The sequence below is a fragment of the Pan paniscus genome, chromosome 16, assembly GCF_029289425.2.
Source record: "Pan paniscus chromosome 16, NHGRI_mPanPan1-v2.0_pri, whole genome shotgun sequence".
NCBI classification, from domain to species: Eukaryota; Metazoa; Chordata; class Mammalia; order Primates; family Hominidae; genus Pan; species Pan paniscus.
In genome coordinates this window covers 76092381-76107289 of record NC_073265.2, presented here as the reverse complement: position 1 = coordinate 76107289, position 14909 = coordinate 76092381, and the positions used below count along the sequence as shown (strand labels likewise).

The 14909-nt window shown below is 37.3% G+C and overlaps 1 protein-coding gene across 1 annotated transcript in view; it reads right to left on the bottom strand.

Moving 5' to 3' along the window:
- Positions 1–14909, bottom strand: part of AGBL1 (AGBL carboxypeptidase 1) — a 595764-nt gene that overhangs the window by 117595 nt on the left and 463260 nt on the right. The window contains exons 20-21 of the mRNA XM_055098914.2: positions 11083–11214; positions 2699–2875 (exon numbers count right to left, since the gene is read on the bottom strand). Of these exons, the coding sequence (XP_054954889.2) occupies positions 2699–2875; positions 11083–11214 (309 nt within the window). The remainder of the gene's footprint in view (positions 1–2698; positions 2876–11082; positions 11215–14909) is intronic.

The following is a 14909-nucleotide window of genomic DNA, read 5'->3' as shown; positions in this document are numbered from 1 at the left end:
TTACCTCAACAGCCTCAATAGCTTTGGGCCCATCCCTAATAGGTAAAGTAAATCTCTCAGTGGGTGGGATTTCCACGTTAAATACAAGTTATAGATCTAAGTGTATGACCTAGCAACAGAGACTGTATCCCAAAGAAACAAGAGCAGGATAATTCTTTTTCTAATTAGCCAACTATAGACTGGAAAATAGAAGAGGAAATATCGTATTAATAATCATTATTTTAAGGTAATAGCTTATGTTCTTTAATGCAGTTCCAATATAAATGTCACTGTAAAGAATGATATTTCATTTCAATACTTACAAATCAGGTACTTAGTGTGCTGGGGGAGAAATGATTGGAACGACTTTAAAGCTGCATTAACCAGAGAAACTGCAAAAATATTTATATTCTTATGAAGGAAGGAAAGAATGCCTCTCACGGGTGTATTTAAGTATCCTCCATCTTTTGGATAAATGGTAATGCTAAACAAAAAATGGAAAGATGACCTTAGAATAATAATCTCAAGACTCAACTGGGACTCAGCTTCCCAATGTACAAAAAGCATTTGCAATATGTTCAGGATGGAAATTTCTATACTGCTTTGTAGCTCATAGACTGCATTATGTACCTTACGCAAAAATCACCAAAACACCCAACTCCAGGCTGGCTTCCTTCCCATGGGGTGGGCCCCCCCATATGTAAAATTACTCACCATCCTCTGTGAGTATCACTGCCTGTGATTCTGCTCAGTTACTCAACAATGTTTGTAAGGACAGGAAAACAAAGAGAAGGAGGAAACTAATACATTAGGAGAAGTGTTTTTCATATAGAGAATGGGATTCTTAAACCAAAACCAGGTCTGGCACTGTTAGGGCTTTCTCTAGCCAGTTCTCCCTCCGTTATTCCTTCTAGTGACCCAATGCAAAAGCCATTTGGAAAATTTCACAGGATAAATGCTGCTCCAATACCTGAAGGCCATCCACTGGGTAAGCCCTTTCATTCTTTGTCCTCTCCAACAGCCTCTGTGTACACTGCACAGTAGAGAGTTGGTGAGGGCCTGAACCTATGAGTCATTTCATCTTCAAACAGCTCCAGAGAACTTTGAGTTTCCAGCTGATTTATTGTGAATGGCACTGATACTTACGTGACTAGAAGCTGTTTGTTTGAACTGGTGCTTGGAGAAACAAACTCAATGACAGTCACAAGCTAATAAATCTTTGAAGAGTTACATGGAGTTGTCTTTTAAACAAATGACAAGCCCCTTCCCATCAAGACACATGTACAGAGAGAGACACAAACCTATGTCCATAAGGCCTTAAAGTCACAATATTTAAAGCTTTTTTTTTTCCAATCTTATACGTTTTGAATGACAAGGGAGTGAACAGATTCCTGATTATATAACCTCCAAGTATATTCACATATATGTTTTCTTTTAGTCTTTACAAAACCTTGTACGGTAGGATAAAAGGAGTCCTTATTAAAATCTGCATTTGACATATGAAAAAAATAGGTTCCTAGAAGTAAGTAGCTTTCAACACTGCTGGTAAGTGAAAGAGTGAGATCTCTTGATGCCCAATCTCAGGCTCATCCAATGATTTCAGCTCTTCTTATTCTTCTTTTACATTAATGTGGGTGAATAGGATTAATTCAGTCTAAGAATTTATTAATTCAGTAACAAAACAATTATTTGAAACAAGTCTTTAGACTAAGTGGCTATTTGACAGAATTGATAGTCAAAAGGGGTGGTTCGGTAGCTCTGAGTTAAAAAAAATCTTCGACTACGTGAGAAGTTAGATAATGTGCATTGCCTGTCACACCCTGTACTCTCTTTGGTAACTAACAGATTTCTACAAGCTCAGGATTGCATAGGTGCCAAGTGCTTCCTAGCTGTTCCAGGAGACTATCAAAGCCAACACAATGAGCTTAATGCTGGGGAGGTCCAGGTATTCTTAGGGTTGAATGGAAGTCACCGAGGAGCAGTCTGTCAGCTTGCCTAAGAAATTTACAAGAATCTATTACCCTGGCACTGTCAAAATGTCCTTTATTTATGCTTCTCTATGGGGGAGTGGGAAAAGCAGCCAGAACAGCCTGCTGTAGCAGCTATCCAGCTGCTCATGCAGTTAATATAGCTGTAGAAAGAATGTGATTTATACGAGAGCACTTTCTCTCAACACTAGCATATGAGTCCAAAACCCACTCATTCTGGGAGACCCACGCCATGCACACACTTTTGTGTGCTCTGGAGACAGCAGGATAACAAAGAGAACTACAGATTTAGATTGACGCAGAAGATGGAAACGCAATAGATATATGTACCAACAATATCTACACACTGACCTATGCCCTTTATGATGTACATAGAACTAGTCCACTTGTTGCAGAAGGCAAGAATTTTATGCATATAACAGAGCCAGGCAAGCAGAGGTTCTGTAAAAGTTGGGGATGCACATCAAAGAGAGGCTCCCAGCTGCTTGCTAGTGAGGGCAGCTGATTGAGGAACCAAATTGGAAAGCATGCATGCATTGCTTCCAGGATCAACATAGATGATCCTGCAGGTGAAAGCAATTGTTGAACCAGTTTTTCAAGGCAAGGGAGAAGGACCAAACTCTACTTGGAGCCTTCTTCCCCTTTTAGGTGAGAAAGCAGGTACGAGCTGTCTGTAATTTCTGTGTATTGTTGCTGGACAGAAAGTATGGGTGTCCTGCAGCCTCACATACCTGATAAGGGCCCTGGTTGCAGCCACAGTAGCTGCTTTCCATGGTGTAGCTTCTGGACACCCCCATCTCTCTCCACACCACCACCCGGGCCGTGGAAGCTCGAGATTTCTCCACGAGGAAGCTGCAGCTGCTCATTGTGAATGCTGGTGCTAGCTTATCAAGGATTTTGGGAAGAGTCTACAGTAAAAACAAAAATCAAACTATGATTAGTTGTGGATGACTAGGGATAGTCATAAAAATAGCTTCTCAACATTGTTAAGCATCTATATATAAAATACTCGTTACTTTAAATCATTTATTAACCCTAAGAAATGGCTATCACTTTTAAAAAATCATTTTGCAGATGAGGAAACAGGCTTAGAAAAGTTGGAAATAGGCCGGGAGCGGTGGCTCATGCCTGTAATGTCAGCACTTTGGGAGGTTGCGGCAGGTGGATCACCTGAGGGCGGGAGTTCAAAACCAGCCTAGCCATCATGGTGAAACCCCATCTTACTAAAAATACAAAAATTAGCTGGATGTGGTGGCAGGCACCTGTAATCCCAGCTACTCAGGAGGCTGAGGTAGGAGAATCTCTTGAACCCAGATGATGGAGTTTGCAGTGTGCCGAGATTGTGCCACTGCACTCCAGCCTGGGAGACAGAGTGAGACAGCATCTCAAAAAAAAAAAAAAAAAAAAGTTAGAAATAAATAGCTGAAGTCCAGAAAACCATAAAGTTGCTAGAAAGGAATCCAAATGCCAACCTGGCCAACTCCATAATCTTTCAATTCCTGTATTGCTGTGGACCAAGGCTGCACACATACATTTGGCCTCATACATGAAAGAGTTGAGACTATGGAAAGCCTCAGATTTCACAGGGACTTGAAAATTACAGACTACATCCAGCCTCACTGTTACTTAGCAGGGTCAGACTAGGGACTGTTCACTTATTTCACAAGGCCAAAGGGGCCAGTGATGATTCTAGAGAAGAAGCACATATAGTTCACTTCTTTCCTAAGAGTATATAATTGCCAAAATGAACTTTTTCGTCTCATCTTCTAAGCCAAAAATCTGAGGCTTGATCAATATGAAACTCCTGAAAATCCATCCTCTCTGGGTTCATATGTTCCACCTTTTCTTGGGGTAAAAATATTTTATTTATGACTACTTAATCTCCATTTAGAAGGCATCTCTAGACACTTGACACCCTGATTGACAGAAAGGGATCTTCCAGCCACTGGACCTCCTCCCCAGAAGACAATGACTCAGAGTTGATAGTATACACAGTTCTGAGTCAGCAGAAATACTGCAATTAGTCCCAGAACTTTTACGACATTAACAAGAAGGATTCTCTCATTTTAGTGTTGGCAGAATATGCATAAACTAACACATAGTATAAAATTACATACATTAGACAACAGTGAAGCCTTAGGCTTTCAGACAAATTACAGGGAGAAAGTAGAGAAGCCATAACAAGTTAATGAGAATACAAATGAAAGAATTGTTTTTAAAGAGATGCAGTTTTGTTAATTTCTAGAACATTGAGCAAATCTCTTACTCTCTCTGGTACTTACCATCCTCATGTTAAATGTAACTGTTAATTATAATTATTAATTATCTTATAAATTATATATTATATAAATATATTAGCATAATTAATATAATTCACTATGATCTCTAAATTCCTACATAGCCTCCAGACTTACAATCATCTAAAAAAGGGAAATAGAATGCTAATGTTATCTTCACTTGAGTTTCTACAATTGCCTCCTAATTGATTTCATCTTATCCACTCTTGTCCCTCCCTTCCTATAATCCCTCCATCTATTTGTTCCTTCAAAGTGCTCATTACAATTACAACTGAATTATTGTGTATGTATTAGTTGTTTGTTTTCTATCTCCCCAGAAGCCTAGAATTTCCATGAGGGCAGGTCTGTGTCTTATTCACAGGAAAATCCCTACACATCGAGCAGTATGTTGCTCATAGAGGGTACTACATAATTATTTGCTAAAATAAATAGAATCTGCTAGTCCAGACCCCTGGGGGGCTGGTCAAACAGACATAAATATATTGTTTCTATATCCTGCAACTAAAGTGATCAATAATACTTGCAAATAGCTTTAATTTAACATTGGCATACCACGTTGCAAAAGTTTACTCTTACATTGTTTAAGTGACTTTTCCTTTTTACTTAAGTGAAACCATTTTTTTCTTCCGTAGGTTGTATCTCTCTCTTTTTAAAAAAAAATAAAAAGGCTTTATTTAAAGCAGTTTTAGGTCCACAGCGAAACTGAGAAGGAAGATGCAGAGATTTTCCATATGCCCCCCACTCCTGTACATGCATGGACTCCCTCAACATTGACATCCCTCACCAGAGTGGTAGGTTTGTTGTAACTGCTGAACCTACATAGAAACATCATCACTCAAAGTCTATAGTTTACATGAGGATTCTCTTCACTTTTGGTGTTGTATCTCTTATAGGTTGGAAAAAATGTATAATGATGTGTACTCAATATTACAGTATTATCCAAAGTAGTTTTACTGCCCTAAGAATCCCCTGTGTTCCACCTATTTATCCTTCCTTCCTTCCAAACTCCTGGCAACCCCGATCTTTTTAGTCTCCATAGTTTTGCTTTCTCCAGAATGTCATACAGCTGGAAATACAGTATGTAGCCTTTTCAGGTTGTTTTCTTTAACTTAGTAATATCCATTTAAGGTTCTTCCATGTCTCTTCATGGCTTGATAGCTCATTCCTTTTCAGCACTGAATAATACTTTATTGTCTGTTTATAACAAATATTGGGCTGTAGCTGTCATTTCTTGTGATGTCCTCATTTTGGCTTTGGTATCAGGATAACACAGACCTCATAAAATGAGTTGGCAAGTGTTTCTCCTCTATTTTCTGAAAGGATGTTTTTATAATTAGCACTATTTTGTTCTTAAGAGTTTGATAGAATGTATGAACAAAGCCATTTGGGCCTAGACTTCCATTTGTGAGAAGAGTTTTAATTACTAATTCTTCTTTCCACTTAAAATAAACCTCATCAGATTGTCTGTGTGTCCTTGAGTCAGTTTTGGTAGTCTGTGTTCTCCTAAGAATGTATTCACTTGTTGGCCTAAAGTTGTTAATGATATTCATTTTTACTTTGTAAGATCTGTAGTGATGCCCCTTCTTTCAATCTCAATTTTGGTAACTTGTATCTTCTTTCTTTTCTTTGTCTAGCTAAATGATGATCATTTTGTTGACCATTTTAAGAAATCAAATTATGAATTATTGAATAAAAAGCATGTTCTTTATGGATTCTCTATTGTTCATATGATTTTTATTTCATTGATCTTACTTTGGCTTTTATTTTGTTCTTTCTTATACTTTGGGATTTATTTGCACTTCTTTTTCTTGTTTCTGAATGTGGATGCTTAGATTCTTGATTTTAGATCTTTCTGCATTTCTAAATATTATAAATTACAAAGTTCCTTCTGTGTACTATTTTTGCTGCATACTATAAATTTTCACATATTGAGTTTTAATTTTTATTCACTTAAAGATATTTTCTAATTACCCATTGGATTTCCTCTTTGATCCATAAGTTAATTTGATACAAATTGTTTAATTTCCAAATAATCAGAGATATCCCAGATTTCTTATGAAAGTTAATTTATAATTTAATTCTGTTGTGTAGGTGAATATTCTGTGCATGGTTTCAGTCCCTTAAGATATATTGATATTTATTAAATAGCCTATTATAAGATCTATGCTGGAGAAATTTTGATGTGCACTCAAAAAGAATATACATTCTTTTGTTTTGAAAAGAACTGCTATATATAAGTTAAGTCAGGTGTTCTCTATACTAATTTTCTTTTTGGTTATTCTATCGCTTACTGAGAGAAGATCACTAAAATATTCAGCTATTATTATTAAATTTTAAATGCCTTCTTTCAACTTTTTCTTCTTGTATTTCAGAGTATATAAATTCACATACATTTATAATTGTTACACCTTGCTGATTAACAATTTGTTTCAGTATTATGAATTGCACCCTTAGCCCTAGTAATATTTCTCCTTTTAATGTATATTTTGTCTTATGTCAACATAACCATCTTTATTATGGTTACCATTTGCATGGTGTATCTTTTCCCATCTTTTAACTTTTAAGCTGTTTGCATTATTGAATCAAAAGCATGTCATTTATAGACAATATATACTTGAACCTATTTTTTAAATCTGGTCTTACAACCTCTGCCTTCGGAATGAGGGTTTGTTCGTTCATATTTAATGACATCATTGATATTTTTGGATTTACATTTGCCATTTTGTTGTTTGATTCTATATGTCTCATATATGTTTTGTTCCTCCTATACTATCTTCTTCTCTCATTATATCTTCAAATATTTTTTCAGACATTTATTTTCCTCTCTTTTTGGGCCTCCCATTACATGTTGGTTGATATGCTTTATGCTATCCTATAGGTCTCTACAGCTCTTTACTTTTCTTTAATCTTGTTTTCTCTGTTCTTTGAATTGAATAATTTGGCGTTAATCATCAAATTACTGATTCATTCTCTACTATCTTGCCATCTCAAATCTGCTGACAATCCCATCTAGTGAATTTTTCATGTTGGTTATGATACTCATCAACATTATCTCCTTCCTTCCTCCCTCCCTCCCTCCCTCCCTCCACTCCCCTCCCCTCCCTTCCCCTCCCCTCTTCTCCCATCCTCTTTCCTACCTTCCTTCCTTCCTTCTTTCTGTTTTTAATTATCCATCAAAGTTCCATATATATTGAGTAATGGTCATCATATTTTGCCATTAACTTTTGAACATAATTTTCTTTAATTATTTGAACATATTTTAACAGTTGCTTGGAAATAATTATGAATCCAACATGTTGGCCCACTCTTGTTTCTACTGACTGCTTTGTTTCCTGAGCATGGATTTCACATTCTTGATTCTTCACAAAATTGTAATTTTTGGTTGCAAACTGGACATCATAGATTATACTTTTTTTTTAGCATCTCTGGATTCTATTTTTTAAATGTTTTTAAATTTTTAACTACTTTCCTGGATTAATCTGCAGAATATTTCTTTCTTTTTTCTTCTGCAATGTGTGCCACTGATGTCTCTACACAGTTTCTACCTTCTTATTTAAATTATTTAGCTTGACATCTGTGGCTGCTTGGCATAGTGGTTATACAATAATTTGGGCAAATGTAGTGCTCAAATATCTTGAGTGCATAAGACTTCCACTCTCTGTTGATTGATTTGTACGTGATTTCGGAAGACATTCAAAATTGTGGCAGTTCTTAAGTCTCTTTGGACTTTCTTTCTCACTGGGCCCTCTTGGGTCTCCTCTAAAGACATATATTTTTCCATAATCCATATGATATAGTTTAGATACATGTCCCCACCAAAATCTCATGACGAAATGTAACTCCCAGTGTTAGAGGTGGGGCCTGGTAGGAGGTGACTGGATTACAGCAGTGGATTTCCCATGAATGGTTTTGCATCATCTTCTTGGTGCTGTCATTGCAATAATGAGTGAATTCTCATGAGATCTAGTAGTTTAAAAGTGTGTGGCACCTCCCCCTGACTCTTCTCCTGGCTCTGTTCTCACCATGTGAAGTGCCTGCTCCCCCTTCACCTTCTACCATGATTGGAAGCTTTCTGAGGCCTCCCCAGAAGCAGATGCCAACATTATGCTTCCCGAACAGCCTGCATAACCATGAGCCAATTAAACCTCTTTTCTTTATAATTTATCCAGTCTCAGCAATGCAAGAATGGCTTAATATATCATGTATTTATAGAGAGCCTATCTTAGCTTTTCTGTGGCTCTCTCTTTTCTAAGGTCTCCCTTGTAAATTTCTGGCTGTGTGTGTGTGTGTGTGTGTGTGTGTGTGTGTGTGGCTATCCTTCTGTTGGTAAAACTGCATTTCTTGATGACCACATAGAGTGGTGTCAGGAGCAGCCCCAGTCAAGAAGGTTACAGACCCCTGCTGTTCTTACATGAACTTCCAGCAATTTTCAAGAATAAATGCTTCTCAATTTATCATCTGTATTTGGTCAATTTACAGAGTCCTAAAAGGGCTGCTTTTCAAAATTTTCTTCTATTTTATACTGTGTTTTGCAGAGAGGATTCACTGACCTCTTTATACCAACATAACTAGAAGTAGTACCATTAAAGTTGGTTAATAAAATTGAATAAATGTTGCAGAGTGGATGTGAAATATAACAGGGTGTATAATTGTCTCTTCAATACTAATGGTAAATGACCAAATAAAGTCTTAGATAAGTTTAACATGTTTAGAATTGTTCCACTTTCGATGGTAATGAAGGAATCAGCCTCTAAGCATCAACAGACTCTGGACTGCTGGTAGATACCATGATGATAACATTAACCTATCTTACCAAGACACTCTCCCCTGAGCCTCAATTTTCCCATCTGTAAAATGAGTGGGTCCTTTCAATTCTGACAAGATCCATTTGTATACACAAAAGTCTTTTTAGGCAGATCACCAGTGTTAAGATAATTATTTACAGATCATTATGTCCTAATTTAGAGTGTCAGTGATAGAGGGAGTTATATACTATGTGGGACCCTAAAAAGCAAAGCTGTTTGGGTTGAAAGCCAGGGATGTGACCAAACCATATTCACTTCACTACCTCCACATATGTCATAGTAGCCCATGAATCACCTTTAAGGAATCCCAGGGCACCAACAAACTTGATGTAATAAACTATGTAGAAAATTTAACTTCCTAATTTCACAAGGGAGAAAAGTGAGGCTCAGACAACTGACCCACTCACAGTTAAAGAACCTTATAGGTGAGCATTAATGTATAGATGGATTAATCTTTTTAACAGCATTGCTATTAAATACCACTGTGCTTATTCTCATAGGCAGAAACTGGCATACCTGTCTCTATAAGGTTATGCCTTTTACTTTAACTGACACTAATCTGGGCCTCAAAATATGTTTTGAATTTATTAATTAAACAGTATGAATTATTCACAAAAATTAAAATACAGTTGATAAGAACCCATCCTATCATTCCCTACAATGTCTGACCTCTGCCCCATTTCATGTCAGCTTCGTACAGGAGACTTCTTAAAGGTTCTGTGTCTTATACCTTTTCCTGTCTATAGGGAATTATCTATTAATATTATTACCTTCCCTTGGAAAAAGAGAAGTAAAAAACACGCTGACTCTATATTTAAGATTGGACCATGGTAGTTTTTTTGATTCAAGATGTATCACATATAAGAGATCATTTTATATGGGTTGGGTCCACAGGAGCTGCCCAGATGAATGCTTTAATTTACTAAACTAGTTTCCTAAACAAGATTAAGTTATTAAGCTTCTTATGGTTTATCACCATTACTCTGGTTGAGCCTTACAGCAAACAGGTTATTGAGGATAAGCTGTTGATTCTGCTATAAAAGCCTTGGGGTGGTTGTATTGATCAGCAGCAGTCTATTTTTGATGGACTGGGTGAAGAAGGCTAGAGAAGAGGGGACGTATTTCCAGGTGAAATGGTGATTTGGTGGATTTTTACCTCTTAATACTATCATTAACCCTGGGGATGAAGCTATTTTGCACATAGTAAATTGCATACCCAGAATAACAGAAGAGGCAGACACCATCATAATTTTCTACTTTTTCTACAGAAATTTTAAACAAAGACCAGTTTTCATTTAGTGTTTGGGCAACTTTGCTTCTTCCTGATTCTCATTATGCAATAGCTTGTTGCCTTTATCCTGATGGGAAGAAGTACTCTCTTCTCTACCCCTCCCTAATTTCCTGTGTGGTTTCATGGAGGAACAGTTGAGCTCTAACCACTAAAACTAAAGTAAAATAGAATTAGGGTCAGTGGATTACTGATCTGCTTTTTATAGAATGCTCATGCAGAGAGATGTAGATGGTTTAATGGCTTATGTTTGTTCATCCCTTCCTATTTATTTGAAGTCCTTTTGTATTCAGTATCATTGTGTTCCTTCCATAAGCTATGTAACAGAGGCAGTATTTTTACTATCCTCATTTTACAGATGGCAGAAGGGTGGTTCAGAGAGGTAATGTTAATGACCTCATAATCACACAGTTAATAATCGAATAATTGTAAAGCCAGGCATTAAGATGAGGTCTTCTGTCTCTAGTTCTCATGCCTTTTATACAATATCAAACCACATAGAAAACAGAGGCAAAGCAACAAGTCAGTAAGTCATTATTCAACAAAAATTAGGAGAAGTTACACATGCCTCCAGCCTGCTTGTATTACAATCCTATAGTTAAAATAATTAAAATGCTTATTTACAAAAAAAAAAAAACTAAATAAATGAGTGGGGCATGGTCTTAAAGGTAAGAATAAAGAATATGAACACAACATGTCTGATGTCATTCCCCACAGCGGCTTACCCTGTAGTTGACCTCCTCTAGGATAGTAGATGTGCCCACAGTGCATGCTGCTTGCCACAAGGTTTCCTTGATGCTACAGCCATAAAGGAACACATTCTTCTTTTGGGAGTGGCCATGGAAGTCACAGAAAACCTACAATGGCCCAACAAAGGAGAAAATAAAACCAGGTCAGGTCATTGGTTTCTTAAATCCACTTAAATCGTATCTACTCATGTTCCATGGCTCAAAGAAAGTTTAAAATGTCAACTTTCTCGGAGGCTGTTGAGTTAGCAGACCAGCCATGTGGGGATCACTGGTGTCTTTGGCAAGAGTGACATTGATTGTATTGATGGAGTTATCAGGGGAGAATGTAGACTTTAAGGGTCTTGGGAGTGAATAGAATACGAAGAAACACAAGTCATGTATAGCTCTTTTGATAAATTTACTTGTGACTGGGTAGGAGGAATGGGCAAAGCTGGAAAAGAAAATAGGAACAAGGGCATTTTAAGATATCTATGAGCATTTTAAACAATTTGATTAGAACACATGGACACACAGAGGAGAAAAACACACACGCTGAGGCATTTCAGAGGGTGAAGAGTGGGAGAAGGGAGAGGATAAGGAAAAATAACTAATGGGTACTAGGCTTAATACCGGGGTGAGGAAACAGTCTGTACAACAAAGCTCCATGACACAAGTTTACCTGTGCAACAAATCTGTACTTGTACCCCTGAACTTGAAAGTTAAAAACAATTAAAATAAAAGTCAATAGGAAAGATCCATCTAAAGGGAATTGGTGAAATATACAAAAACAGAAGCTAATCAATCACTCTAATTTTTCTCTAGGTTCCGATGTAGAAAAGAATGACCATCAAAACACAATGGCTTATCAAACAAAGGATTACTTTTCATTCATACTAGAGATCGGCTATGACTCTGCTCTGCATGTTTTCTTCATTCTAGGATCCAGGCTAAAGAAGCCCTAATTTGAAACATGCTACTCTTGTGGTAGAGGGGAAAAACGGTCAAAGGTAGAATCAGGTAATGGCCATTAAAGCTTCTACTGAAGCGTGGAAAACATCATATCTGCTCAAAGTCCACTGGTCAAAGAAAGTCACATAACCAATTTTATCAGTGGTGTAGGGAAGTACATTCCTCCTACAGGGAGGTTCTGCAAATCATATGACAAGCGCAGTGGTGCAAAATCTTATTATAAGGAGAGATGCTAATAATGGAGAAAAATAATAAAATCTAAAAAAGACCACAACTTTTTTTCTATTCTTGTATGCATGACCCTTTGCAGTAGACTATGTTTCATCTTCATCAATAGGTAGAGTACATTTCTTCACCTCTTGAATATGCACTTAGCCATTGATATGGTTTGGCTGTGTTCCCACCCAAATCTCACCTTGAATTGTAATAATCTCCACATGTCAAGGGCGGGTCCAGGTGGAGGCAATTAAATCATGGGGGTAGGTCTTTGCCATGCTGTTCTCCTGATAGCGAATAAGTGTCATGAGACCTGATGGTTTTATAAAGGGGAATTCTCCTGTATTCGTTCTCTTGCCTGCTGCCATGTAAGATGTGACTTTGCCCCTCACTTGCCCTCCACCATGATCGTGAGGCCTCCCCAGCCATGTGGAACTGTGAGCCAATTAAACCTCTTTCCTTTACAAATTACCTAGTCTCACGTATGTCTTTATTAGCAGCATAAGAACAGACTAATACAGCTATGTAGCATCTTTTGGTCAATAAGAATGAGCAAATATGATGCAAGCTGAGGCATATTAAGGGGTTTGCTGTCTTGCTGTTCCCAGGAACATTGCAACAACCATCACGTGAGTAAACATAGGCTGGGCTGCTGGATGATGAGACTCTCTGCAAAGTCATCCCGATTGACCTAGCTGATATCAAGCCAACCACCAGGTATGTGAATGAATCTAACTTAGACCATCCAGTCCTAGCCAACCTGGCTCAGAGCAGAGGAATCATAATGCATAGCTTTTGTTTAAGCCACTAAGTTTTGCTGTGGTTTATTATACAACAAAAGCTAAGTGTTAGAATAATCTCTCCTCCTAGTCTAAATATTTGTTTCCCTCCCTTCCACATACAAAATACACTCACCTATTCTCCAAGGAAAATACACTTAAAGAGCCCATTCCATTACAGTATCAGTCTCAGCCCAAAATTCCATTATAGTTTCTATATCCTGTGTATGCCTTCTCCTTATCTATGAAGAAAAAGGCAAGCCACCTGTTTTCTGTTCATCTACCTACAATGGTTGAATGAGGAAATAATATCCCCAGTAACACTCATGTTTCAAAGGAGATGAATAAGATGGATATAGCAGTTGCTGGTTCATAACAATTCTATAATGCTTTCATCCAGGCATTGTGAGATGCCTGTATCCTTTGGGTAGGGCCAGTTGGTTGATTAGACCCTGGTTCTGCTCCCTGTCATTAGTTGTCCAGTATTATTTTTTCTACAGATATTTACTCTTTCCTTGTGAGGTACTTATTTTTCCTGTATCTTTCTTGGCCATGCATGAAAAGGGCATTGAACAATATTGCCTACTTTAAGGCAAAGCCTCTAACTTCTCCAGTTCCTGATGTAGAAGTTTGGGGTCCAAAGATCATTTTGGTCTGAAAAAGTCACAGTCTCTTTGAATCAAAACATTAAAAGAATGGAAATGAAACACACGACAGTAAAAGAAAATATTTTTCTTTTTTTTCTTGACTTTAATTTCTCTAAAACACAACTGACAGTCTAAAGAAAAATAGTAGCAATATACTGCATGTTTATAGCATATGTAAAAGTAAATGTATCACAATCATATTATAAAATGTGAGAAAATAGTTATATACTGTCATAAGGTCCTTGTAGTAGAGATGAAGCAGTATGTTATCTCAAGGTAGACTCTAATTAATTAAAGATAGATATTGTAAACAATAGGGCAAACACTAAATTACTTTTAAGGGGCATGAATAATAATTCAAATGTGGAGATAAATTGGGATCATAAAAATGCTCAATGAATAAAAGAGAAAGCAGAAAAGATAGGAAGCTCTAGGAACACATGAAAAAATAGAAAACAGCAAAATGGTAGATTTCAACCCAAACATATCAATAATCTTACTTATTGTAAATGGTCAAAACACACTAATTAAAAGGTAAAGAGTATCAGTTTGGATAAATAAGAAAGATCAAATATATCTGCCTACATGAAGTTCATTTTAAATAAAAAGACACAGATAGGTTGAAAGTAAAAGGATGTAAAATATAGTATGCAAATACAAAACAAAAGAATGCTAGAGTAGCCATATTAATTATCAGATAAAGTAGACATCAGAACAAGAAGAATTATCTGAGATAAAGAGAGATACGATGGTTGATGTATCCCTCCTGTCTTTGGTGGTTAAGTGCTACCACTTGGCCTCTGTACTCTAGGATTGCATAATCTCCATAAAATCAAAGACCCCATCTCACCAGGCGCAGTGGCTCACTCCTGGAAATCCCAGCACTTTGGGAGGCCGAGCCAGGTAGATCACCTGAGGTCAGGATTTCGAGACCAGCCTGGCCAACATGGTGAAACCCCGTCTCTACTAAAAATACAAAAAATTGGCCAGGCATGGTGGCATGCGCCTGTAATCCCAGCTACTTAGGAGGCTGAGGCAGGAGAATTGCTTGAACCTGGGAGGTGGAGGTTGCAGTGAGCCGAGATCGTGCCATTGCACTCCAGCCTGGACAAAAAGAGCAAAACTCTGTCTCAAAAAAAAAAAAAAAATCTCAATGGTGGCATCCCCTACAAACCTGGCCTTCAAAGGAGAACAACTACAGAGTTTGTCAAGG